This window comes from Chlamydotis macqueenii, chromosome 13 (assembly GCF_036417535.1).
Source record: "Chlamydotis macqueenii isolate bChlMac1 chromosome 13, bChlMac1.mat, whole genome shotgun sequence".
Classification (NCBI taxonomy): Eukaryota; Metazoa; Chordata; class Aves; order Otidiformes; family Otididae; genus Chlamydotis; species Chlamydotis macqueenii.
This window is the reverse complement of record NC_141568.1, coordinates 20,320,930-20,347,937: the sequence shown is the minus strand read 5'-3', so window position 1 is coordinate 20,347,937 and position 27,008 is coordinate 20,320,930. Positions and strand designations below refer to the sequence as shown.

The window sequence follows — 27,008 nt, the reverse complement described above, 5'->3', positions numbered from 1 at the left end:
TATGGCATCAGCTTTAGACGTTCTGGGGCTGACAAAATCTCGTTGGTTTTGGGACTGAAGGATCAGGCAGCTCTTCAGAGCCTGGTATCTGCTTTTCTTGGGTGACCTCTGGCATATGACAGTTTCCCGTTTGTTGGTGGAACCGAGTGATAACATTCCTCTGTGGGCAGTGAAGGGCTTATTTCTCCTTTATCGTTTGCATTTGGAGTTTTTTTTACCTTGCTTGATTGACAGAACACCGAAATGCTAAATATTAATCTACTTTGTAAAAGGGTTTGAATATGAACACTTCTTTTTTTCTTTCCCCTCTACAATCTATTCATCTCCATTCAATTTTTATCCCAAAGTATGTCCAGAGTGTTGTGAAATAGCACCAAGTACGTTGACTGCCACTACAAAAGTGATTGACTTCTTTCGTGGAAATCAACTTCTGTGCTCTTGTTAGTGTTTTAAATTCATCCTGGCCATAATAAATACATATTTTTAACACCTCAACACTTTGTATATAGTATATTTGCCATTAATGTAATTTTTTTTTTTAACAGGATTTGTCTGGGGAAGGCTACAGAGACAGTATTGGTGATGAACACTTTCATCTAGAAGGTATTTAAAGAACATTTCTTGGTTACTATTAAGGGATATCGGAGTGAGACAGTGTGAGAATGCGTGTGTGAGAGTGCAGCTCTGGATGCACTGATGTGTCGTTTGCCTGGCAAAGCTGTTGAGATGGGAATAGAGTATTACCTTTGTATCTCCTACCGCTGTCCCAGTATCAAAAAAAATCACCCAGTTGTATCATAGGGACCAAGGGTTTTAAATCAGGGTCTCACAATTTTTTTGCAGGTACTTCTCTTGGCATGGGTGGCTGTAGTGAGTATTAGTGTCCCCAGCAAAGGTGGTAAATGCAGTCACTGCAAGGGTTAGCACTGCGTTTTGTGATACGCTGCACAGCCTTCTGTGTTACACAAACCAGACTTAGAAGCTCCTGCATTCATTTCTGATCAAGACCAGAGACTCTTACTCAGTACATTTCTCTGGAATCATTATTGCCTCAGGTAATTGCTTCTTTCCAAGGCTCATCTCATCTCTTCCGGTGTGATCAGGCCTCTCCTTGCGCGGGGATGCAGTCGTCGTTGTGGTGGGAAGGGCCTTTGGGGACCTTGAGTGTGGACACTGTATTCTGCGTGCCAGGGAACGTGGGTACCTTGAACTCCAGTCGGGCATGTGGTGGTTGATGAACGGAAGGGATTAATTTGAGGACGTTGTTGCTCATTCTTTAAAAAAAAAAAAAACCAAGGAAATGAAACTTCAGAAACGCGCTGGGAATCTCAGGTCTAACAGGTGGTTGCATGGGCTGTGTGCTAGGTGTGTATCACAGGCTACTGAAACAATACCTCCAACTTATTTACAGCAATGAACTGTGTTGAGCTTAACTTGGAAATTTCTGTCCTTTTATATTCCAGTCGTTTGCTTCTGGTGCTAGAGACTCATGTCTAAACAGGACTTGGAAGATTCTCTTTGCTAGGAACGTCTGTCTTCCGGTTCCTGACCTGTTAATGTACTGAGTTTCGTGGATCCCGTGTTTCTGTCATGTCTGTAGTTCCCAAAGAGCGTTCCCTCGTACGTGCCTGTGGCATAGGAGCTCCATTTTGGCTGGTGCTTGTAGGCTACTGTGAAACTCAAAAGCTTAGATACGCTTGCCATGATGGTGCCAGCGTTTGTTAAAAGCGTTTCAGGATTTAACTTCTCTGCAGTTTTCCTTTCTGCTCAGAGTAGGACATAACTCGAATAAAGGGTGGGTCTTTAATTTTCAGAATTGTAGCAGAATCTACTTAACACAGGATATTAAGTGTCAGCGAGGTGAATAATTCCATTTTTCTGTCTCCCGTTCTACCTTTCCTTGCCTCTAATTATTTCTTACTTTGTTGTGTAGAATTGTCTTGCATAGCAAATGTAACATCCAATAATATGATATTTCCAAACTAGTCAGCAGCAGGATTAGAGTGTAAAACCTTTTAGGCTACTGTAATTTCAGCAGTTTTACGTTATTACCTCTGATGCGTCGCGTTTCTTGTGAGGTAGCTGAGTAGCGAAGATTCCCATACCGGCAGGTGGCCCTTTCTCGGTGTGCTGCCACCGGGGAAGAGCTCCTCTGTGGCATCTGCCCAGTTGGGAGGCGGGTGATGGTGCTCACCCAGTGCTCAGGAACACGGCTGCAGGTTGCCAAGGCTTGGTCCTCGTCCCTTCTGCCCTCCCATCTCCAGGCTGTGCTTTCCGTGCTGGGGACAGTGTTAGCCGCTTCGCTCTTGGATGGGGTGTTGAAAATCTTCTTAGAATTAACAGATGGTACGGGAAGCGTTGTGTTAAAGCAGGATGCTTCTGCCTTTTTTGTATAACTTTGTACTTTCTACTGGCATCATCTTTTTGGGTGATAGTGATAGTATAAAGTGAAGCTGAAATGTGATTTGAGACCTTTGTCAAGGCACAGCTTGGATTTTGTGTGGCTTAGGTACAAGATGACCGCTCTCGTAGCTCTTTTCTGCGTAGAAATGTTTTGTGTGAAAATGTAATTAATACTCTAGAAAATATGTTAATCTTTCCATCTAAAATAGCTCCTCTGCCTTTATTTTGCTACCTCACAATCTTTACATATGTGCTGGTGTAACACGTATTGTGATTATACATTCACGCGTCATGAGATAACATCACCGATGACTAGTTTCAGGGACGGGGAGCTGTGGCACGCCCAAGCGCGGTTGGTTGGGCTGAACTCCCAAAGGATGCGGATGGCGAAACAAAGACTTGAGCCCAGCTCTACCAAGTACCAGACAAGGGTCTAATCAACGGACTTGATAAATACACAGTAGGGATGGACAAAAATGAAAAAGACACATTCCTCAGATTTGCAGAAAAGCACAGCAGGTGCCACAGTTGTTCTGGGTTAGGGGAGAGTTACAGCCTTCACACTCAGCCACTTCATCGGAGAATAAATCCGAGATCTTTAGAAGGCTCTCACTGAAAAGACAAAGTGGCAGTAAGAGAAATAATTGAATTCCTTATTTTGTTTTACATAGCCAAGTTCATTACTCTTTTTTTTTTTTTTTAATTTTTTATCCCTCTCTTTTTTCCCCTCTCTTAGCTGTCTGAGCAGTACAGATAAAAAGAACTCTCTTTGCTGGATTTAACTTCTGTGTTGTTATGTAAAGCTTGATCAAATCCTTTCGTCTTAACAGACTTAACTGGCCAACAGCAAAAGGCTCGGGATTCTGGGATTAAGATTGTATTTGGTAAGAGGACCAGTGCATTAGTGCTTTCTTTTGAACTATAGAAAGAACAAAGTAAACATCAAAAGCATTAAGCCATGAGAGCGGATTGTTGACTCAACGTTGCTGCATGACAAGAGGTTAGAACTCAATAGTGGCGACTCTGTTTGCCCAGCGCTGTGCAGAAAGAAACGGTTTGACCAGTACTGTCCATTATATCCAGCACCTGCCTTTGATTTTGCTGCTGGGCAAGTAACTAAATTGAAATTTTGGGGTTTTCTGTGACATGGACACTGATTTCCTTAGGTAAGAGACACCAATGGAAACCTCAGTCTCTTATGTTGCTTTTACTCTGTTTCCCTTCTTCCTCTTCCATTAATTACCCAACAATTTGGCACACTGGATATAGGTTCTGTGTGTAACTTTCATTCCAAGTTCAGCAGTGCGTTTCAGAGACTTCCACTGGCCAAACTTCGAGTCCTTCTGCGATCTGCTGTAGCTGTGTACGAACTTCTCGTGCTTGAACTTTCTTGCCCAGCAGTTTCTGCACAGGACATGTGCTTTGTCACTCCTCACGTCTAGGACAGAACAGCTTGCATTTTCTCCTCCTTGTCCCTAGATGGAATAGTGGGTGGCCAGAACTGAATGACTGGAGGTGGCTCTGCAAGAAGTCACAAAACCTAGCACAGAACTTTCGAGGTATTCTTTGTTTAGTTTCAGTGGGGGAGCTAAAATGGCAGGCAGGAATCGAACGTGGCATCAAACAGCAAGTCGCTCTTCCATCATGGAGACAGGCAGGTGGCTCAGAAAGGTATCTGCAGTTAGTGTGTTCAGTAACGACATCCAGGTTCTCTCTCTGCTCTTCAGTGCGTAAGTAAGCTTTTTAATGAATCCTTCAAGAGTCTGGCTCTTGTTTTCCAGAGCTTTTTTCACCTCCTTTCCCCAGACCTTTTGGGACATTTTCACAGATAAAGCCTGTAGACCAGGAAAGCTTTCTTATCTTGACCACTCCATGTCTTTATCAAGAGAACTGGGGTTCCTCCATCCTATCACTTAAACATTTAGAAGCTTTTCAGAGCAGCCTGTTTGCTCCCTGCTCCTGACATCTGAGCCAGAAGCAGGAACATCTCCCTCTGACACAGACTGAGCATGGACAAGAGGCAATTTTCTACCGTTCTGCATACAAGGTCCTTAGAGCCCCGTGGGATGTAGCTGTCAGTCTGCTTCAGCTGCCTTTTGGAGTTCAAGGTGAAGTCCTTAAGCTCAGGAGACATCTAACCTATCATCCCAGTTATGTGATAATGTGATTTCTCATGCCACTGTCCTCCTGAAAAGCATGACTTAAGGGTTTCTGCTGACCAGAAACCTTGCATCTCTGTGGGATCACTCCCGTCCTGTAGACGCTGTCTCTTACGCTGTTAGCAATCTGTTCCGTGTTTCATTTGTCAGCTGAGGGTGATGTCTTGATGATTATTCTCTCGACAGAAGACTGGAAAAGATCCAAGCCTTCCTGGTGCCTTATGTGAACACGATATCCAAAATCCTGCTGAAAGCAGTGACAGAGCTTTACCTGAATCAACAAACCCATTTTTTTGATGTTTCCCAAACCGGATGTACCTAAATCCCTAGATGTAAGATGTTCCCTTGTCTGGTACCAGAAAGGACAAAATTATTCAGGTCATCTTCTTGCCCATAAATATATGAGAGCTCTCTAGCAGAGTTCAAAGCACATGTTGTTGCTGAAAAAAAAATGTTGTGATGTTGTGTCTGTAAAAGAGCTACTTGTAGCACTTTTTATGCATTTAAAAGACATGGAATTTCTAAACCTGCAAGTAAGGCATGCTGCATTCAGCAAAGCAGAAAAATAATTCATTATATTCTTACTGTTATGATATGTTTTTCAAAATGTTTCGAGTATGTCCAGTCAGTCCTTCGTCTCTTCCTCCCTGGCGTCCAGGGAATCTGTGGTGAAGTGGGAGCTGAGGCGTGGTTACCAGAGCTCCACCACGGAAAGCTGTGGTGTTATTTTTGACTTCCGTAAGAACTGATAAGCAGACATGGAGCCCATAGTAAAGAACAAACTGGTGGTTTAATGAACCTTTGACAGCAAAGGAGAACTTGAACAAGCATTTCAACTAGTTTTAGCCAACCTTCTGTTTGCATGGGAGATGCTTTGTACCATACTTTGGTGCTCTCTGAGCTGTCATAAATTCACGTCCTCTGCTAGGCTGAGCCGTGAACGGCTAATAAAGGGCAGTTATTCAAATTGCATGCTCCTTCAGTTGTGATGGTTATTTCCTTTATTTTCTAAAGCTTCAGTAATTTTCTGTCTGTTACGTACATGAAATTCCAGTGTGTTTATACAAGAGACATAGATTGCACACAGGCAAAGTTGCTTTACCTCCGCACCGTTGTTATTGCCTACCTAGCACTACTGATGCAGGGTTGGTGCTTTGCAGAAGATGAGTCCCTCAAACCAAGTACCTGTGCATCACTGACACTGCAAACAGTGCTAATAATTCTATCTTACAAGTGCTCTTCCTAGGAGCTCTGCATTTTAATGCCTTGTTGCTAATCCTGCTCGCTTACCGTAATGAGTATATGCTATGTGATCCCCTCAGACTGGGGATCACCGCCTGTGTTTTTTTCAGCCGACAAGAGGTTTCTGCAGCACCCTTTCCTACTCAGTGAACCCACTCTGAAAAATATCTTCAGCTTCAGGGTGACCCAAGGACTGTTATCTGACGAACAGCCAGTCCCTGCTGAGGCTGGAGGCTGATAAGCTGGTTACTGTAAATTGGAAAGAGCACCAAAGAACATGAGGGGGGGAAAAAAACCAACGGAGCAGTGGAGAGTGCCAAGAGAAAACTGCTTAGTTTGGCAGTGAGAATAAAAGTCACCAAAGAACATGAGACTGGTAGGATTAGCAGAAGTTTTCCTGTGGTTATACACAGATCCAGGAAATTATAAGAAGCAGGTAGGCTGTTTGCCATGAGTGGGAGGAAAATCTTATGGCATAAGGCAGCTGAAAAAAAAAATTTAAAAAAATATAAAATTGTACAAGTGTTTCTTAACATTAGCTGTTGCAGTTGAAGGGGGCTGGTATTTGGATCACAGAAGCTTTCAGTTTAAGAGCTGCTGTTTCAAGTGCAGCCAGGTCAGTAGTGATGAAGCACCGTTGCCATCCAACAGCGGTCTGTCGTCTGTGTGTAAGGAGTGAGTGGTCTCCAGGGGTTTCCACATGGACCTCTGCAGCGTCCAACGGCTCCCACCCGTGTTGGCACACGGCGCATGGAGAGGCAGTGAAATGGGGGTGTTAGGTCACCTCAGGGTGGGCTTTCCTCCCCACACTGAGTGCCTGCTCTGCTGCCCGTGCCGTGCTTCCTCCCTGCACCCGGGGTATCGCACTCTTCAGCCGACGGCCCACCAGCTCCTGCTGCCCAACAGCTTCTGACAGACAGTGCGTTTTGTCCACCCTTTGAGTGTTGTCCTGAGTTATTCATCCTCTGCGTCAGACTGGGGAACAATAACTAGTTGAGCAACCTGATCTGGTTGGAGATGTCCCTGCTCCTTGCAGGGGGGTTGGACTAGATGACCTTTGAAGGTCCCTTCCAACCCTAACCACTCTGTGATTCTATGATTCTATACCAGCTGCAAGTAATAGTGTTGCATTGATCTCTGTGCTCAGATCATTCTGTGCTGCTGGGAAGTTGTTATTCCTGAGCGCAAGCGAGTGGCATGTTTGGCCCAGGGACACAACACCAAAGGTGAGAACAGAGCCTGGGATTTCCTACATCCATGTCTGTCTCTTACAATAGGACAGAGAGAGGGTTTCAAAGTACAGTACACACCAAAACCTTCCACACTTACAAGTGGTCTCTGTGGTGGCTGAAGAAAGACAAATGTTAATTTAATTGTGTGTAATGTGTAAAAAATAATTCAGTAAAAAACTGAGGTAATTGAAAGGGGAGTGAACAAGCACCTCAAAAAAGCAAAGAGTTGATCCTGAGTGAACACCTTAAATATGGAAAGCTTTAAAGTAATATTATATGCATGCTTGGTATTTATAACAATATTGGTTTTCCATACTCCTTCCTTCTACCTAAGACTGGCAACTTTTCCTTCTTTCACAGAGATGCGAATGCTCTTTCTGAGTGGCCATTAAAAAAAGAATCAATTAGCGATAAGAATATCAATTTACTCTCAGCTCTGGGGTAGTTGTGAGCTAGTTTGCTGGGAGGCAAAGTCACCCATGGATATAGCTGTCAAAAACCTGTCTACAGACCTCTCAAGCTGCTTCTCCTCCTTCCAGCACCTAAGTGGTGAATGATCAGGGTGCGCATGGGAAGCGGGACGATCAAAGGGCAAAAGTACGGAGCTTTGGGAGGCCTCGTCACAGGCAGGAGGGCTCTTGCATTTGCCTTCCACCTCCTGAAGGCGAGCGAAGCGTCGCGGCGGAGCCGAGGCAGCAGGCCCTGGGCGCCCTGCTCGTGGCTCGCACCGATGCACGAAGGGCCGTGTCTCTCCGCACATCCCGCTCTCCTGCCGCGCAGGATCCGGGAGGCGGGGTCTACCGTCGGGCATCCTTGGCAAACCGATGGGCTCAGGCGGATCTGTGGGAGACGTGGTGCGTACGGTACGGAGATAAAGCGGCCTGACTGTATAAAAACGTGCTTGAACTCTGCCGTGGGACATCCACCCCCAGGAACAAAGGATGAAATAAGGGAACAAGTCAGGAGTTTGAAAACAATTTCTCTGGAAACATGATGAATGCCAGTGGTTTCATTTATTCTACTTGAAGAACAAAGGTCCTTTTCTACTTTTAATTTCCCAGCAACGATTATTACCAGTTATTTTTCTTGTAGCTTTGACCACAGTTCGTGGAGGTTTTATTAAACATGTTTTTGAAAAGTGAGTCAAAATGCCATTCTTCTCTGACTCTCTTGTGACTCTCTTTTTTTTTTTTTTTTTTTGACCCGTATGAAACTAGAGCGTATTTCCAGGCAAAGATTTGGGGTCAGATAATACTCTCATGCTGGTCTTCATGGAATTAATCCAGTTTTGTGCTCTTGTAATTGAAAGACGTTTTGGCCCTTGCTATTTCGGAAGACGATGTATTTGTTTAAAATTCCTTGCCTTCACATGAAACGTCACATTTGTTTTTAGAAGCCTCAAGTACTGCATTTGCTATGCAATATGTCCTCCTGCACCTTCAGTTGCCGGTTTGACTTGACCTTGACCCGGCCAGGCAGCCGAGTTCCAGAGTGCTCCCCTCGCCGGGTTTTTGGTAGCTTTCTGCAGGAAGCTTTTGTTCGGATCCCATGGGCTTGCTCCTTCCCGTAGGGATTTTGTCTCCCAGCGTGCCTCGTGCGAGGATGCAGCTTCTGACAGCATTAAATATTTCTTGTGTTTCTGCTGTGCGTTCAGGTAAGAACCATCTAGCTGGGATGGGGATATCGTCGTATACAGATGGGTAGGTAGGCATATGGCTCGATGGATGCCTGAACCCCGGGCTGGCTCGTTCAGGCACCGCGACCTGCCGTCCTGCCGAACCCCGCAAACACACGCGTGTGCACGTGGCCATACGGGGCAGTTTCCGTGAGACGCCTGTTGCTTTTGCCGGCTGCTGTCCCATATTCAAAGCGCACGTATCCGTCAGGGTGCTTTTGTGTGCATCGACTCCACTTCTGCCGCAGTCGCTCCAGAAACCCAACGTTTTACCTCGCCAGGCAGAACAAGTGCCCTTTGTTACCTAGACAGATTACAGCTTTTCCTAAAGTCTGCTCTTCATAAAAGCCCAGCTTGAACAGTGGAAATTCTGACTTGCCTCAGATACTGAGGAGACTTTTATAGTTTCGAGTAGCTCCAGGGTTATATTTTAAAAGTTGAATTTCATCACATGTTTCAAGTTTGGTGGAAAAAAAAAAAAAAAAGAGGCATGATATTTTTAGCAGAAAAAAGTCCCCCCCCACACCTTTTTTCTTAACAGATGTTTCATCTCCATCATTTCCAAACCTCAAAGCACAAGTAGCAGTCAACCTTATTCTCCTGTGGAGAAAAAGATAAAATGCCATTTGTTTGGAAGAGGGCTCTTTTTGTAACCACAACTAGTTTGTGAGTACAGGCAAATAATAAATGCAGCACTCTGGGGTTGTGGAAATGAACCTGGAGCAACATTTCTGCTCTTGAAAGAGCTCGGAGTCCAGCTGCTCTTGTTTAGATGGAAAGTCCCAACCCCCAGACTACTAAAAAACAAAACAAAAAAACCCCGTAATCAGGTTTTTCTTCCTTTATAAATCTGATCCAGCAATCCAGGTCCTTTCACCAGTAAAAAATGTCATACAGAGTGCCCAACCTTGGATCAAAAAGGATGTAAAACCGCAAAGGCAACAAAAAGAGGGGAAAGGAACACTTGTCATAAAACAAAATATCCAGGAGTGAGAGAGCTGCCACCCGAGGAATTTTCACAGGGCTCCGGAGAGCGGAGAGCTTCGCTGCATCTCGCAGCCGGGGCCATGCGCAGGGATCTGCGCTGGCGAGGGAGCGGCCGAGGGGAGCCCAGGCAGCACGGAGCTCTGCGTGCAGATGATTTGTTCTGGAGGGAGTTACAGCCCCTCGTAAGGATTTGGAGGCATGGAGCTGAAGCGTGGCCCTGCAGACCCTTGGTTTGTTATTTGAAGGGGCCTTTGCAGAGGGCAGAGCCATCCCAGCATGGGAGGATATTCTTGGGAAGTCGGCGTTTGGATGAAGACTGGTCTCTGTGCCTGCTGTGGGATGCAGGGCACCCACCCTCCTGCCCCATCCCTGGCCACCTCTGCCCCTGCACAGACTGCTGTTCAGGCCCCACCCTCAAGTAGTGATGGCTGCCCAGATTTCAAGACACTACGTTTGAATGAAAATTCACAATGGCACCATCTAGGAGGTCCTGCACATGAGTCGGGGCAATCCCAGGCACAAGTCCAGGCTGGGCGGAGAACGGATCGAGAGCAGCCCTGAGGAGAAGGACTTGGGAGTGCTGGTGGATGAGAAGCTCAACATGAAGTGGCAATGTGCCCTTGCAGCTCAAAAAGCCAACCGCATCCTGGGCTGCATCAAGAGAAGCGTGGGCAGCAGGTCGAGGGAGGGGATTCTGCCCCTCTGCTCCGCTCTGGTGAGACCCCCCTGCAGCGCTGCGTCCAGCTCTGGAGCTCCCAGCATCAGAAGGATGTGGAGCTGTTGGAGCAAGTCCAGAGGAGGCCACAAAGACGATCAGGGGGCTGGAGCACCTCTCCTGTGAGGCCAGGCTGAGAGAGCTGGGGCTGTTCAGCCTGGAGAAGAGGAGGCTCCGGGGAGACCTTGTAGCGGTCTTACAGTAGCTAAAGGGGGCTACAGAAAAAACAGGGAGAAACTCTTCAGCAGGGCCTGTTGTGACAGGACTAGGGGAAATGCTTTTAAAATAGAGGGAGGTAGATTTAGATGAGATATTAGGAAGAATTTTTTTACCCTGAGGGTGGTGGAGCACTGGCCCAGGTTGCCCAGAGAGATGGTGGATGCCCCATCCCTGGAAACATTCCAGGCCAGGTTGGCCGGGGCTCTGAGCAACCTGATCTGGTTGGAGATGTCCCTGCTCCTGGCAGGGGGGTTGGACTGGATGGGCTTTGAAGGTCCCTTGCAACCCAAACCCTTCTGAGATTGTATGCAGGGGCTCTGAAGATGGGAATGCTGAACCTGCTACTGACTGCTAACTATGAGGGAGTTGTCAGATGTGGAACTGATTCATTACAGCCAAAATTACGTTACAGTAGGGATCCGCATCATTGCTCTCTGTAAAAGGCGAGCTTTCTGAGGGTCAGTGACATTCCTTCCCACGGGAAGCAATTCTGATGGAATTAAAATTACAATTCAGATGCCTTTAGAAGCCCCGTTATCATTGCAAAGGTGGTGGAAACACCATTTTCCCATTGAACATCTAAGTTAGATGGGAGCGAGTTGATATCAAAGCCTGTATTACTAATGTTACCTACTCCGCCTTCATTTGAATAAAGGGTTATGTAGTGGCGGGGTTTTTTCTTTTTTCTTTCTTCCCTTGTGAATCTCAGTGGAAAAAAATCCAAAGAGACAAAGGAAATTTAAGATAGAAGATCCTATGTGAACATGCCTGTCTGCAACTTACACTGAGAAGGGATTTTTAGAAAGCAAAACTGTTACCAGTTCCTAACCCAAATCAGTGTACGGCCACCTTTAGAGAAGGGAGGTCTGTTGTCTTTTGCTGTCAGTCACAGATGATCAGTTGGTGTCCCCATCTGCCACTGTTCAGCGCTTCGCGGGCCCCCGAGGAGCTGCGGGGACACACGAACGCCGTTCGGAAGCGGTAAGCGGTGCGGGTGGCAGTGACGGCGTTCGCTTGGGAAGTGCTTGCCGCTGCTGAACGGTACAGCGAGTCAGAGCAGACTGCACTCTGCTCCCGTGGCTTTTGATGTGCCCGCGGATCAAACACAAACCTTGCTGCTACAGGTATCGTCCCCACCTATTCTGACCAAAGCCTGTGGAGATTTCCCCTCTCCCTGTCCCCCTCCCTCCCTTTTTTTTTTTTTTTTTGAGATAGAGGAGGGGAAGGAGAAATGATCTTCTTTGATCTCCGATGAGGAAGGGAAAAAAAAAAAAGAGGCTGTACTGTTCAGGCTTTTGGCTAACACAACAAACAGTGTTTAAAATTTAACTTTGCTTAATTAATTAGTAATTCTGTTTAGTGCTGTCTGATCTTCATCCAAAAGGTATTTTGAAGCTTGAGAACTGAACATCAAAGTGCATTGAGTGAAGATGGTCAAGTAAGGCATTTAATCTGGCAGTTGCTGTTGATGAAATGCAGCCAGTTGGGGAGCTAATTGGGAAAGGGAATCGTAATCTGGCAACATTCAGCAAACTCCCTCCCTTCGGCAAACCCACTCCAGAGAGAGTGTGAGAAATCTAGGTTTAGTGTTTAAGCGTCGTCTTTTGTATCCACATCTTTAGTACAAGTCGGTTTTTATAAGGAGATGGTAAAAGACTTGTCCCCGCAACCCAACAGCCAAAAAAAAAAAGATGCCAGACCAAGACAAAACCCTGTGATTCTGTATCGAGGCTTGGGAATACTTGTGCTTATATACATCAAATTATTGGGGTTGGCAAAAGGAATCGAAGCTTTAAGGGAGCTGGTGTGGCACAGACCTGTGAATTTTTTATTCAGGAGAGAAAACGTTGTCTGAACCTTTGGGTGAATTTCAGTTTCGCAATTCCCCAATGTCCTGGTGGTGACTTGTCGGTTAGCATCACTATCTGGTGCCTGAACCATCCAGTCATATTTTGGTTGTCTGTTTTTGTTGGGGTTTTTTTGCAAGCCGTCACATGGTCTGAGTAACCACCCCGCTGTTCTGCGCCTAACTCTCTCCCTCTGCTCAGGTGCTGGCAGTGGGTCTCGTGACATCATGGATCTTTTTTTTTCCACTCCGTGGTGTGCAATTGAACCTTTAATCTGCGTTGTGACCGTCAACAGGAAACAGTGCAACAGAAGAACATGCCTTCTCTCCATGTTTTCAGGTTGAAATACCCATCCCGGCCTAGCACAAAGCCTCACGAGTACAGCTCTTGCTAAATTGGTTTTGACTTGTCCCCCTGGACCCAAAATGGACAGTTAATTTCCCTACAGTAGGTTTCAGAGAAGGCAGCTCGATCTTTGTTGTTTTGAAGGGTGTGTCTAATTCATCAGCTTCAGCTTTCAGCCAGAGAAAGTTGAGTACGCGCTTTTGGCGCTGACCCAGGAGGAGCCTGTTTTTCCCGGCGCTTATTCTGCTGGCTGGGGAACAGGAATGCTGCTCCCTTCCTCGTCCTCTTCACCCCACCTCCCTTTGCTGCTGGAGAAGAGGACCTTTCCTCTAGCAAAGTTATCTCCATCGGGGATGTACTTCAGTCAACTCTGCGGAATAAAACCAAAATGCATGCTTAGTGGAGGTGGTATTTCTTAATCCATGGCCTCCAGGAGAACTTAAAAGTGGAATCGGAATGTGAATGTAATTGTTAATTAAAGAACGACTTCTGGGTTTGGACTTTCAAACATAGTTATTATTGCCCTGGTTGTTGTTGTGCAGTCAGTGAAGAATGTCAGTTAAGTTTGTCAAACCTGCTTTGCAATGAAAAAAATGTTGACAGAACCAGGTAATTTAGACATCAGAGACGTCAGGAAAACCGACACAGTTAGTTCTTGTTCTATCCCTTTGGTCCTCCTGGTCTCTGACTTCAAGTTCTACTGCGTCTGCTGGGTCTGTAAATTGGAAGTGAAACTCTTGTCCTGTTGGGGTCAATAGGATTTTTACTACTGAGCTCGGTTGGACCAGCTCTTTGACGCTCAGTTCCACCAGTCAAACATTGCTACGGAAGTGCAGTTTGAGCTGCTACAAAAGCCCTTATGACTTCATCGCCTTGTCTTGATATATCTGTGCATTTTTCAGTTTTCCTTTTATCCTCCTCCCCCACAGGTTCTAGCCTGTGGTTTGTTGGTTTTCCCCACGTACCGATAGTTCTGTCCCTTTGTTTCTGGTAGTCCTTGTAAAGAATTGCCGTGGAATCCAGTCTGTCTGACTTGAGGGGACAGCTAATAATATTTCACTTCAAAGGGTTTGGTTTCATGTAATGCTGGCTTTCATACGTGGCATTTTTGCCAGTTCTCCAATTTTACCTTCGCTTTGCTTTCTCTCAAAAACTACACAGTGATGACCCTGACTTTAAGGTAATACTGGTAGTGCCCAGTCACAATTTATCGCTGTGGAATTGCGTAGCCTCTCCCGTCGTTCTGCTTTCTGAGTCAAGGCCCTGTGATCCACAGTGTACCTTTCGGAATGGTGGTCGTCCCGCAGAGGCTCTGAAGGAGTTCATCTTTAGCCTTACTTCTCCTAACTGCTGGGCAAATTTAGACTTGGCCGTGAGATCCTCTTAACCCATCTGACTGAAACGCCCAGTTGAAAACCAGCGTGCGGCCGCCCTGGCTTTTGAGGAGGAAGGTCGTTTGTTAAGGAGCGTGGCACTTTGCTGGGATGAGGCTTTGAGAAACCTGCAACGACAAGCCGCCTGAGCGAGGGTGCCGGTTTAAACGGTCACTGTGCCCCCTAACTGCAGCTCTGTTTTGAAGCTCAGGTTTTCACCCCTTACCCTCAGGTGCAGGATGGAGGTGAGTGAAGAACAGTTTGGCCATATCCTATAATAGCCTATGCTCCTTCAATACACACAGCACAGCAATCAGTTTTACCTCATTTCTGGGATTTTTTTGGTGATTCCTGAGGGGCAGTTGGAATTATTGCCCCTTTCTTTTCTTAGGAATGAGTAAACTCCTGGAAGAAAAGGCTTAATTTTTCAGGGATGAGTCTTAATACCTTTAAACTGGAGCTCGTTCTCTCCCTGTCTTCCTCCTCCACCTCAATTACGAGCAATTGGGTGGTAGTAATTAACAATCTTAGAGAGAAACATCTGCTAGTACACTTAAGCCAGTCAGTTTGTTTTTCATGAAAGAATGGTATTTCACAATTTTTCCAAGTTAATATTTTTCCTTTATTGTCTTTCCAGTTTCAAATATTGTCCAGACGCATTTTTATAGTGTCTTAAGGTTATAGAAGTGAATACAAGACCATTAATAACGAACAAGAAAAGAGAACATCATAAAGAAAACATATGCGGTGTTTCAATTCATGAAACATTCTGTTGGGGAACATTGTTTTGGGAGCATATGGTTATTCCCACGAGAAGCAATAAATATACTACTTCTTTTTTTTTTTTTTTCTTTTTTTTTTCCCCTCCGGTTGTGGATTCCCACAACAAGGGTAGCTTTCTCGGTGCCTTCATCTGTGTAGCACGTTCTCTTTGTCAGGGCTTGTTATCTGAGCGAGGAGGTAAGTAAGTGGTTTTGCCAGTGATATATTGTATGTGGACCTGTTTCTGATGGCCCGGGCTTTGGAAACACGAGTCTATTAATTCCCTGCGCTCCTTCGAGCTAGCTGTCTTGTCTGGGCTGGTTGGATAGCGTTGGCAGAGCCGAAGGGAAGTTCATGTTGTGAGCAGATCTGAGCCTTGGCACGGCGCGCTGTTGGATCTCTCTTTACAGGCTGCCAGATTTAACTGTCCCGAGCAGACGTTCTCCTGTTATTTATAAGTAGGATCAGCATGTGTTTGTATCCTTCACGAAAAGGAGCGCCTGTCAATAGTCAAAACTAAGTATAGAAACAAGATACCCCACAGTTATCCTTCTCTTCTCCGACACAACAGTCGTACCCCAGTACGTATTTTTAAATGTCCATTGGGTTTGGATAAGGGACACCAGGATACATGCACAGACGCATTATTTGATCACTCGTAAATATTATTTTAATACCTCCATATTGCCCCTTAAAGTTCCCTCATTTAGATTTCGTTTTTCTGTGCTGAATGAGACTTGACATCAGGATGAGATCACCAGATTTCCCCATTTCATCTGAGCTCGAAATGAGTAACTGATTTCAAAGGATAATTCCCCAGAGCAGCGAGGCCAATGAGTTCCTCAGATCAAAGGTCAGCAAAGCTCAAAGAGGATAATTTCTGGCATACAGTATTGAAACTCTCTCAAGGAGTGTACTGCAAGATGTATCCCCTCCTTCCCCAACAGTTGAACTCTTGTTTTTTGAGAAGACTAATTTGTCCGAGCGCGATTTTTTCCGCTGTTACATAAATTATACATGAAAGTGAACGCTGCCTATCTGAGCGCACAAGCCGTGCATCCAGAGAGGTTATTAGAGGTGCCGGTGGAAGGGCTGGTCCCAAAACCAGAAGGTAACTGTGTGCTGAAGCAGGTGTGGGCTGGGGAACGCTGGTCCTCTGCGAGAGCACAGTGGTGGCAGGGAGCGAAGGCTTCGAAGACACTTTGTTTTGGCAGAAAAACCCAACAAGGAGCATTGCACAGGGGACAGTCAGTCACCAGTGTTTCTATCAGCTTGCTTCGAACTGTTCATGTGAGAAACTGGTCACCAGTAAAAACGAGCCACTGAAGATCCAGGGCGTAGTTAGTAGTTACGAAGAGCCACTGCCAGTGTAACTGCCCACGTGATGAAGGCCCATGTTACCTTCCCGTTTCGTGATGATTTAAGAGTGAAACAACAAGGCTGGACTAAGGTGGGCAACCAAGCGTCGTCTTTTGTTTTACGGGGGTCTTTTTGTGGCCTTAGCGTTCAGTCTCCAGGAATGTGGAGTTGTATTTCTGGACAAAGTGAGTATAAAGCAAATGGTCCTTCTTCAGATGTACATAAGAGTTGTGTAGGGCGTCCTAGCACGGCTTGGAACAGAAACCAGAGTGTGTTGGTGTGTGAGGGCGTGTGTAACACTCCGTCTCTGCTCACACTTGCACAATGCACGTTACATGTGTGTGTTGGGAAGCCGACGTTGGTGTAACATCAAAACTGCAAGTGGGTGTAAAGTCAGGAAATGCCAAGGGTTGGGATTTCTACCTTGTTCCCCCTTTCTTTACTGCACATCCAGCACCTTTTATGGTATGTCACAATTTTGAAAGAAAAAAAAAGGTAATATGATAGTGTTACATTTAAACAAAGAAATAAGAATAGAAAATTATTTCAGTGTGTCAATGTGAATCTAGTGTTAGCTTTAGGAATTTCTGAGAGTATAAAGCTATGGTAAGGGTAGATTTTTTTTTATTATTTTAGCTAATTGTTCTGTTTTAAATGTGAAAGAAAATGCTGAAAGATGTCTGATGCAGTATCTTCATTTCTAGCACGCTGGTGACTTGCTTTCCTGGGAGGATGCTTGGAAGGAGCCCATAGTGGCGAGCACCAGGGGAGCCGCAGGGTAAAGCCAGTTTGAAATGGCTCATCCTGAGCTGGAGGGGATCGGGTCTCCTTTTTTATGAGGAATCTGACTTTACCGAGCTGGCATTTTCATGAGATCTTACTTACAAAGGCATCCCCGAGAAACGGTTCCCACGTAGCATTAGGATGAAGGCTTCAAGTAAATGCAAATGCTGCAGTGCCAGAGATGAACTGCTGGCTTTAATGCGCGCATTCTCACAATATCTTCTGTTTCTTGGAGGGAGCAGGCAGGATTATTGCTATGCCTAGTGAAGTATGGGCGTAGCATTGTTGGCAGAGGTATGTGGATGTATAAAAAATAATATAGAAAACATTTGAGGATAGGGTTAAAAAATCTGTATATTTTAATAACGAATATAGACTTAATTTTCTTTGGATAGAGGGTTTCATGATCTGCAAGGCTGAGTGCCTCTGCAGGAGCCAAAGGCACAGCTGTTAAACTCCTTGGCATTTGCCTGTTAATCCACATGAGAAATATATAAATATATCTTTCTGTTATAGATCTGATATATGCTGTGCTATAGTATGTTGTGATATATGCCTGATAGATGTTAGTATTTATTCTATTTATGAGTGCTGTTGAATTATGGAAGTACAAATTTTTAACTTGAAACTTAGGCAAAATACACTTTTTCATACATCATCGAAAAAGTGCGGCTCAACCTTTTTGGCAGGTGGTGGTACCTTTTTGGAAGGTAGTGAGGTTTGTGTGTGTTTGAAGAGGGAAATGGAAGCAGAACGAGGACTTCATTTCAGCTCCATTACTTCATCCACTGCTGGTGAATGCAATGTGTTTTTGCAATGTGTCACAAACTTTCAGTATTTTGCAAAATTATTCAACTTATTCACAGTAACAGTTCTGCTGATTTATATTCTCATAATACTGTGTGTGAACTTCCTGTGACTCCAGTGATGTTTGTAGAAGAGGCTGTGTACCAAAAGCTGTTGGTAGAGTGTTTGCAGAAATTATCCCAGATGAGTAGCGAACACAAAAGCAAATCAAGTATAATGATCCTCTCCTACAAGTTTGCTGAAATCAATTTCACCCTAAATATAATGACAGATTTGCAAATACGAGACTGCTTTGACATTTCCTTATAAGCGTTTTTTCTTAAATATATTTTTCTCAGTGGCTTTGCCTCCGGAGAAGACAGATGGAGTTTGCAGTGGAGATGAAAAGAAAGCAGAAAAAGAAAGTGACACACGCACAGGTTCCAAGAAGCAACTGAAATTTGAAGTAAGTTCTCTATATTTTAAAGTTTCACTGTGCTGACATAATTATGGTAGGAAAAAAAAACCTGTGGACCAGATAGTGTCCTCTGCAAGTGTCTAGCTCCCGGCGATTGTAACGGGCACAGGGAAAAGCAGAATTGGCACCAGTCGGTGTGGCATTGGTGCTCATATGAGGTGATGAGTGAGATTTGTTTCCGGGATTGGAGAGGACCCTTCCTCTGTGGGATCTGGAGTGCATCGTAAGAGGAGGCATTAGGTTTAACCCTTTGTCTGTGCTCCTTTTGTCAGTAATTTATTATGCCAGCTACTGTGTTCCAAATCTTTAGATTGACTTCCATGGACTATTGCACTTGGTTAGGTCTGCCTAGTGTGAAAGGTCTTGGTGAAAGCTTCCTTACCCTGAAGTCTTCTGTTTTCTGGAGGAAAAGCATCCTGGAGAGCAATGAGTCTGATGGTCTGTTTCCTTGTAGACTTACAAACATGATAAAGCTGCCAGGCATTGCATGTAGTTGGCAGATTTTGTTTATATAGGGAGTGATTTGATAAATATGAGTATGGGAATACGCTGCTATCCAGCTAGAGGGTTGTCTGTCTTGGTGAGGAGGAAGATACTCTGGTACCAGCAAGTAACAGCACGCATTTCCATCCCTCCACACACCAGCAGATGTGGCAAGCTTCTGCGTTTCACCGCTGTCAGCCTGTCACCGTAATGAGCTTTGCGTTCCTCGGTTGTTATTTAAAAGATCGCAGAGCCACCTTGCAGCATGGCTCAAGTGTTGGGTTCCTTCTCTAGAGCAGATCTTGTAGCCTGGTAGGTTTCTTTTTTACTGTTTTAAGGCTGCTTAAAGGGAGGTGGCTTTCCCAGAGGCAGTTCGGGTGTTGCTTGTGTGCCTTCTGGGGGGAGGTGACTTTTCCTGCCTTTTTTTTTTTTTTATTACATGGCAATAACTCTTTCTCAGCACATTTTATATTCTCCCTTGAGTAGCAGACCTTTGCAGACAGGAAAGGCGTGATAAATTGCAATCAACAGTGCCTTGATATTTGAACGTTGGAGAACACCTCTCGCCGTGGTTGGTGCCAGGGTAGCTGGAACTCCACCGTACCGGCAAAGCCTGCGTTTGTTCCCAAGTAGTTCTTGGCGTGCTGTAAAGGTTAGCCCTTGGTAGCAGGCTCCATGACTAATGCAGGGAAGGCTGCCATGGCTCTTAACTAAGCAGAGCACATCCTCACATAAAGATGTTATGTTAGCCAATGTGGACGGGGAAGTCTTAGCTAGTGGGAAGAAAGCAAGTCTTGATATTTTTTCCCCTTGTTCTACAAATGAAAGTTTTCTCTTAGCTAGGAGCTGAGAGATGGGTAGTTGTTTCAAAGGCAGAAAGGAATCAGAAACGCCAAGTGCTGAGACAAGAGGTCTAAATCTGAAGTGGATGTGAGTTGGCTTTTAAAGATGCCGGGGAATATTTATGTAACATGAAGCTGTTTCCCCAGTCGAGTGTGGGGCGCTTGGCAGCTTTCAGCCAGGCTTGTTACGACTGCGAGACGCTGCCTTTGAACTCGGCGGGGGACGGGGGTACCGGTAACCGCTGTGGGGAATTGGTTTCAAGTCAGAAGATCAACCAGGTATTTTGAGCTCCATCATGCCGAAGCTATTTGGAGCTGTTTATTTTACTTGCATACGGTGGCTTTCCTTTTAATTGCACTGTAACTTTTCTGTTTTGTCTTGTTGTGGCTCTGGATCGTTCTGATTGCGCAGCTCTTGAGAGAAAGCAAACGGTTTGCGCCCGGGTGACCTGAGTCAGTCAAAGTGCATCCTCTGTTCTTGGCTGAAGGCTGGCGTTTGGTTTGGGGACTTTATTTTTTTTTTTCCCCTTTAACAAATTGATTATTTCAGGCTCTCACTAACAGAACGCAGTGAAAATAAGGAGTGGGCACGGCTGCTGGGTCCTCCTTACCTGCCGGCTCCGGGGCAGGGTCGGTTCCAGGACCTGGCACGACACTGTACTGTGCTAACCCTGACAACCCGTGGATATCTAATACCTGGGTGCAGGACAGGTCTCCCTGCTGGGGATTTGTGCCTTATGTCCCTTTTGTATTAATGACTTCGGGCGCTGCGCTGCCTCGGTCTGTGGCCTGTTTCTGTTACCTGTCACTTAAGAGTGAAGCAGAGTTTTCCTTCTCACTTTTCAGTGGGAAACCTTATTTCAAGAGCTTCAGGGAGCAGTTTTCTTGTGCCTGTTGGTGTTTTCTGCAATGAAGTGGAAAGCGTCTTGCAGATTCCCTGAAACCCGACCCAAGGGAGTTAGGTTTATGGCGTGGTTGTGATGCGGTTCCGTCAGTGCGGCGGGCAGAGGCCTCCCCGGGCCAAGCAGCCTCCTGCTACGGAGGGTCTCTTCTGCAAACAGGCCTTTCGCTTGAGGTAATCAGCTGCTCTTTGCATGTTTCTTAGGAATTGCAATGTGATGTGTCTGTAGAGGAAGATAACAGGCAAGAGTGGACCTTCACACTGTATGACTTTGATAACAACGGAAGAGTCACACGCGAGGTAAGCCAAGTACAGCTACCCCTTTGTGTGCGGCGTTTGCTAACAAGAGAAGTGTTTTGTAACGGGAACGGTTTTTTCTTCCATGAAGTAGAGGTGTCCTGCCAACTTAAACAGCAGTTTCCATGGACCCTTCCCTCCTAGAAACAATCCCCCCGATAGTTTACTGCTTTCAGATGTTCTGTACCACTTTCTAAGCTGGCTGGTGTTTAATATGTGGGATTAGCCTTTAAAAAGTAGTACTGGCATTTGAGGAGGAAGAGTATCTGAAACAACTGAACAACTAAACATATTGTCAAAATAAACCCCTGCAAATGTATATTGTTCTGGCTTCTGTCCTGCTTTTCAGAGTTAAGCTAACCAAATAGGCAGGTTGCTTTCTGACATTCTTTCCAGTAGGACTGACTATACTGTTCTGTTGCTTTCGTGAATATTGGGCTGATCTCCACCTTCTCCCTCCCAGTATGAATAGCATAGATGGTGCTTGCTGGAGAACCATAGTGGATGGCTATCACAGCGTACCTCTGTGTATTTTTTATTATCAGGATGTCTTCAAGTCCTATTTCCTGTCCAAATAAGAAGCCAAATAAGAGGATGTACAGATTAGAATATAGTCCTTCAGAACTATTTCTATCCAAACTGAATGATACTTCTTCTAGAAGAATGTCTTTTACTGAGATTTACTGCGATGTGCTGTCATTGATTTTGTTTTGTGAGGCGTGTTTACTGCCTCCCACGCCTTCAGAAAATTGTCAGGTTTTGTCTGTCTTGACTCTTACGCTGGTGTCTGTGGAAATTACCAAGAATGGTTGGAAAGGAATAGGGTAAGTCCTGAAAGTGTAGTGGCCTTAGGCAGCAAATGAGGCCTCAATTTTTTTCCTAGGAGACTGAAGCAAATATCTTTTGACATTTATGAACAAATTGCTAAATGTGGTGGTGGTGGTTCAGGGTTTTTAACACGTATAAGGACACCATTACTGGGCTTTTTTCATTGTCTTTACTCTGATAGTGCTGCCAATAGTCAAACAAAATCTGCACCCCACATGCAAGAAAATAAGCGGATGAAAAGTTACAGGGCAAGTCGGGAGTTTCAAATGGGAAGACGAGGAGGGCAAGGAGAGGGAGGGTAGGGAAGCAGGATTGTGTCTGTTAATGTATGGGAACAGAGACCAGAAAAACCAAATAATTTGCCTGAAGTCTCACAAGAACCTAGTGGCAGATTGAACCCAGATCTTTCCAGACCCACGGCTAAGTCTTCGTTACAAGATTGTCGTGACTCTCAGAGAATAGGAGAACACACAAACCCAAACCCACACATATGGGTGTCCTTTCCTTTCAGGCATGGAATTCCCATTAATGTCAGTGGGAGTTCCATGTGCTCAACATAACGAGAATATGCTTTTAAGTATGTATACAATAATTATTTGTGATTATGTGGTACGCCAAAGAGCTTAATTTGACTGTACTTAGAGAATATGTTACAGCCAAATTCCACCTCTCCCTGCTACAAGAGCAGACTGCAGCTTAACTGAAACCAAATCTGTGCAGGGATTGAAAATTACACTGCTCTGAGGTCTGGGGCTGGCTGTATTCAGGCTTGAACCTAGGCCAGAAAAATTTCTTTTAACCAAAGGACCAAATAGGTTGATAATTTTCAGCTCTTTACATGTGACCAAAGATAGAAAGAAGCAGCAGGCACTGTGGCAGAGTTTCCCCGTTAGGTTACAGAATTCTTTTGCAAGCTGTTCCAGTGCCATTCCTATAATCCGTCTTGTTGGTTGTCTCCTGTTGAATCCAGATGCGATGTGAGAGTTGTTTGTGCAAGAATGACTAACGATAGCAGCTCATAGATAATCTTGGCCACAGAAGAGGAATTTCCGTCTCTTCGTGTGCATAGAAGTTCTTGTCCCATTAGCCCCTGAGAGACTGGCAGTCAGCAGAGCGGGCTCGATCCTGGCGTTGGTTAAGCAGCTCTGCTCCTGACCCAGCAAAGGACTTAACGACGCCAAATGTTAAACATGTGAATAGTTTCAATTAAAAGGAATGGAACACATGCTTTGAGTTAGGAGTATGTGAAGCACACTGCCGGATCGGGGACAGAAGGGACAGTCTGAAGAACGAGGGCTGATGTCTACCAGTGCCATTGAGTGATCTGATGAAAATGCTTTCAGAACCGCTCAGCTTTTCTAAACAAATTCCAGGGTTCTGGTGTGGCAGCTTAGTGTGGACCTCTTCTCCTTCTTTGAAAACTTCACTTTAATGTCTCCTGGGTTATGGCCAGATTTAACAGAGAGATGAAATTCTTAATTCAGATTTCTATCTGTAGACCTTGAGGCGCTTTACAAAAACAAGTTGGCCTTCTCGTTCTTGTTTTTCATGTTGGAAAAGTGAGACACTGGGAAAGGCAGTGCCTTGCCCACCCACATCCATTTCATTTCGTTCAAAGGATCAGTGTTTAAAGTGTTGGACTTCATGTCCAGAGTTTCTGAAGGAATACGCAGTGTTAAATTTGTAAGAGACATGTAGGTGGGGTGCAATTTTACAAGTGGACTAAATGTTTTTTTCATTAAAATGTTTGAAAATTGTAAATAAGATATGGATTTATTTACTGGATAAAGTTTCCCCTGGGTTTTACACAATGACAGATCACTGCAACAGCATTCAAATTCCATCTTGGTGAAATTTCTTCTGGATCTTAACAACATCTTCAGAACTTAATACTGCTTTGATTTCCTCCTGGAGTCCGTGTGACTTATTCCGTAGTCCTTATAATTAGAAATTCAGATCTAGTCATGCTTCTTGAGGAGATACACCCGTTATGAAGGATAGTTATTGGGATGGCTAATTATAAAATTAGCATTACTGTATGTTACTAAACTACTGCTTTTTCTGTCAGAGAAGACGGCCCTTTTTCAGGCCTTTTGGTGTAGCGGGAGATAACTTTTCCTGCTCTAATATGTATATTACAAAACTCAGCTAATAATGTTTCCCTTCGTTCCATACGCCGTAAGAGGACAATTTATGATCTACTGCGGGCCTTTTTAGAGCTGACAGCTGCACTGTCATTATCTTCACACGGATATTTGTAATCGGAGTTGAAACTGGCTAATTGAACTAATGTGTTTTGATCCATGAGGTTTTGTATTGAGCTCTCTGAATGTAATTATCCTTTATAAACATTAGCCTTTTAATTTTTTTTTTTCCCCAATCTGGTCTTTCTTGGAAAATTGAGTTTCTTTGGTGAGTGGCTGCGCAGGAATAAGCACGCAAGAAAGTTGCTTGTCAGGAGTGACAAAGGGGAATTTCTTCTATATTAGTTGTTGAAGAGATAGCAAGCGAAGCCCCTTTCAAGTTCCCAATAAGAATGACTCGAAAATGTATGTGATCAAATAAAGCTGATGTTGCAATAAGCACATCCTGCTGTATGTAAAAATCAGACTACAAACAAAGAACAAATGAGGCATTTGTACTTTTCTTTTTCTGAGATAAAGGTAATGAACTGATATTGATGTTTCTCTTCATGCATTTTTAATGTGTAAAATGTTCTTTGTCTCTTACATTAAATGCCCAATTTTTCCTCTTAGATTTCCTTTCTTTTTTTTTTTTTTTCTTTCCCTTTTTAGTTTTTTTTGCTCATATCCTCTGTAATGAGTGCAAAGGTCTGAAGCTATTTCTGCATTCAGAACTCAGCACCGGGTCTTTGACTTGGGGAAGGATACTGGCTTTTCTGAGTTCTGCCGTTTATCAGCCCAGCCCTCATCTTGAAATGGGCTGCTTTTCGCTGTGTTTGTCAGCGTTGCACGAGCTCAGGGTACGGAAGCAGCAACGGAACCGACGGATAGAGGAGCAGTGTCAGAGGGGCCGTCGTTTCAGCCATTAGATCTGGTGGATTTGTGCCACCGAAGAGAGAAATATTAAAAACATTACTTTCTGTTTTCGTTCTGAGAGGAGCCAAAGACATCTCTCCCAGACAAGTTACAGAGACTCAAACTGAATGTTTTCTTTCAGTGCTGTTAAAGTCAGTGCGGTTTGGGGTTTTTTTTTGTTGTTGTTGTCATTGGGTTTTTTGTTGTTTTGGGAGGGGTTTTGGGGACAAATATCTCATTCTGTTAAATTAATTCTGCAGGAAAAGCCTCTTAGTTTCCTTTATGGAATCTCCAGTTTGCTAACTAGTCCTATGATGATAAGCTACGCTAATACTGGAAAAACAGAGTCAACCCCGTACCACTAACGTTCTGTAGAAGTGAAAAATTGATACCTGGAGTAGGGGCTTTCTCCATCACATGAGTTCTGTAAGGAATGAAGAAAGTGTTCTGCAGAGACACCGAGAGTGCGGCACGCACGTGCGGCCTGAGCCGTTGGCTTTTTTGTGTTTCTTATGCAAGTATTTTTGGCAATCTATTAAGGTCACTCTTTTTAATATACTTTGTTGTATTAGCTGCTGGATAAAATAGGGTCTGAAAAAAATACAGATTAACACCGTGAATTCCTTCAGCCCAGGAAAAACCAACTGTAGTGTTCAATAAGCAAGACACAAATAAATCCAGCTATGGCATATGGTGGCTGTTCTGATGCTACCCAGCAAGCAGTAGTTTTCCTCTTTGAGGAAAAATATCATTGTTTCAGGTTTCTTACTTAATTAAACTAACTGTCCCAGCAGAAATTCTGCACTCTAGAAGTCCTTCGGAAGTTAGTTAGAGTCATGCAGCCTACTTCCCCTCCAAAGGCAATCTGCTGTAAAGGAGAGAATTTTTTTTAAAAAAATTCGTATTTCTCTTTACCCATTTAAAACACTAATTTAAAAATTCACAATGATTTTTAACTAGAATGCTTTAAAAGTACATTTCAGTAAAAGAAACCCAAGCATATTATATTTTTGGAAAAATGGGAAACACTGAAAAATCTGTTATTCTTTTTTTTGTGTGTAAAATGGAGGAAGTTTGAGAAATGTGGGATGAAACTTCTTGTGCAGGAAGTGATGAGCAGTCTTAAGCAAAGCAGTTGCAAAATCATGTGACTAGCAAAAATCGTAATCCGTTGTGCGGAGAAGTTTGATTCTTTGGCAGGCGCTCTGAGACGTGCTGGTTGGTTTACCAAAAGAGAGAAAAACGTAACTAGCTTTTGTTCTTCGCCTTTGATGCAAAATTTCTTGAGGACGGTGAAATGCGCAGGCTGGGGTGTAGAAGGTAAAGCTGTGTCGGTGGTTTCAGGCAATTCTTTCAGGAATCTAAATGCAGACTGTGTTTGGTGGGACAGGTTTCCAGGAGAACATAAATTGCCTCCGTCTTCTGGCAGGCTACTGGAAGATGAAAATTATTTTGTGGGTAAATATAGACATAACTATAAACTACAACATTTTAAACCTCTGTTTTAATGGTCTAGTGCTACTGATTTGACAAGAAGCCATTACCCCATTAGCTACCCAAAAAGTGCTGTGAGGAGGTAGCTCTAGTCACCATTCAAAACCCGTCGATGAAGACTCTTCCTACCAGATCAGTGCCTCAGGAATTCGTACGTTGTAACTGTGAAGCAGTAACTGGAAAGGAACAGGAGGGTCAGGCCTCCATGTCGCTGGTCCCTGCTTGGCTGGGACCTTGGTAGATGACAGAGTAGTGAGTGACCCAAGCAGGCTTGTTCCACCAAATTAGAATTGTCAGTTTGCTAGAATTTCCAACCCCAAATTAGGACCACAAGTAAATGGATCCTGTAATAAAAACCTTGTTGTCAGTATTTAGAAGATCAGCGTGAGCATTAGGCGGTTAGTTATGGATATCCCTAACCTCAATCTTGGTACGTATCCAGTCCAACGACCATGTCCGTTCCGTGCCAGAACGCAGAGCAGTTCAGGTTGTGGCGGAGGAAGCTGGTATTGAACACGTAATGAAGAGCACAGGCCGCAGGGCGTAAGGGCACACGCTGCCCCGACACCTCCGTGCAGCCTCAGACACTGCCTAGAGCCTGGGCGGTAATTTGGGTTGATTCCGGCCTGTTTGGCTGAGAGACGTCAATTGTCCTGATGCGATATGTGCGTGTACAGATTTCTAAAGCAGCAGATGCTGCATCTGCCCTCCCTTGACAGCATTTGGGAGCACTTTTATAAACTGCTGAGTCAAGGGGCTT

General features: G+C 44.5%; 1 protein-coding gene across 1 annotated transcript in view; it reads left to right on the top strand.

The window, feature by feature from the left end:
• Nucleotides 1-27,008, top strand: part of NKD1 (NKD inhibitor of Wnt signaling pathway 1) — a 101,096-nt gene that overhangs the window by 61,266 nt on the left and 12,822 nt on the right. The window contains exons 4-6 of the mRNA XM_086758414.1: nucleotides 546-603; nucleotides 18,247-18,353; nucleotides 20,796-20,891. Of these exons, the coding sequence (XP_086614540.1) occupies nucleotides 546-603; nucleotides 18,247-18,353; nucleotides 20,796-20,891 (261 nt within the window). The remainder of the gene's footprint in view (nucleotides 1-545; nucleotides 604-18,246; nucleotides 18,354-20,795; nucleotides 20,892-27,008) is intronic.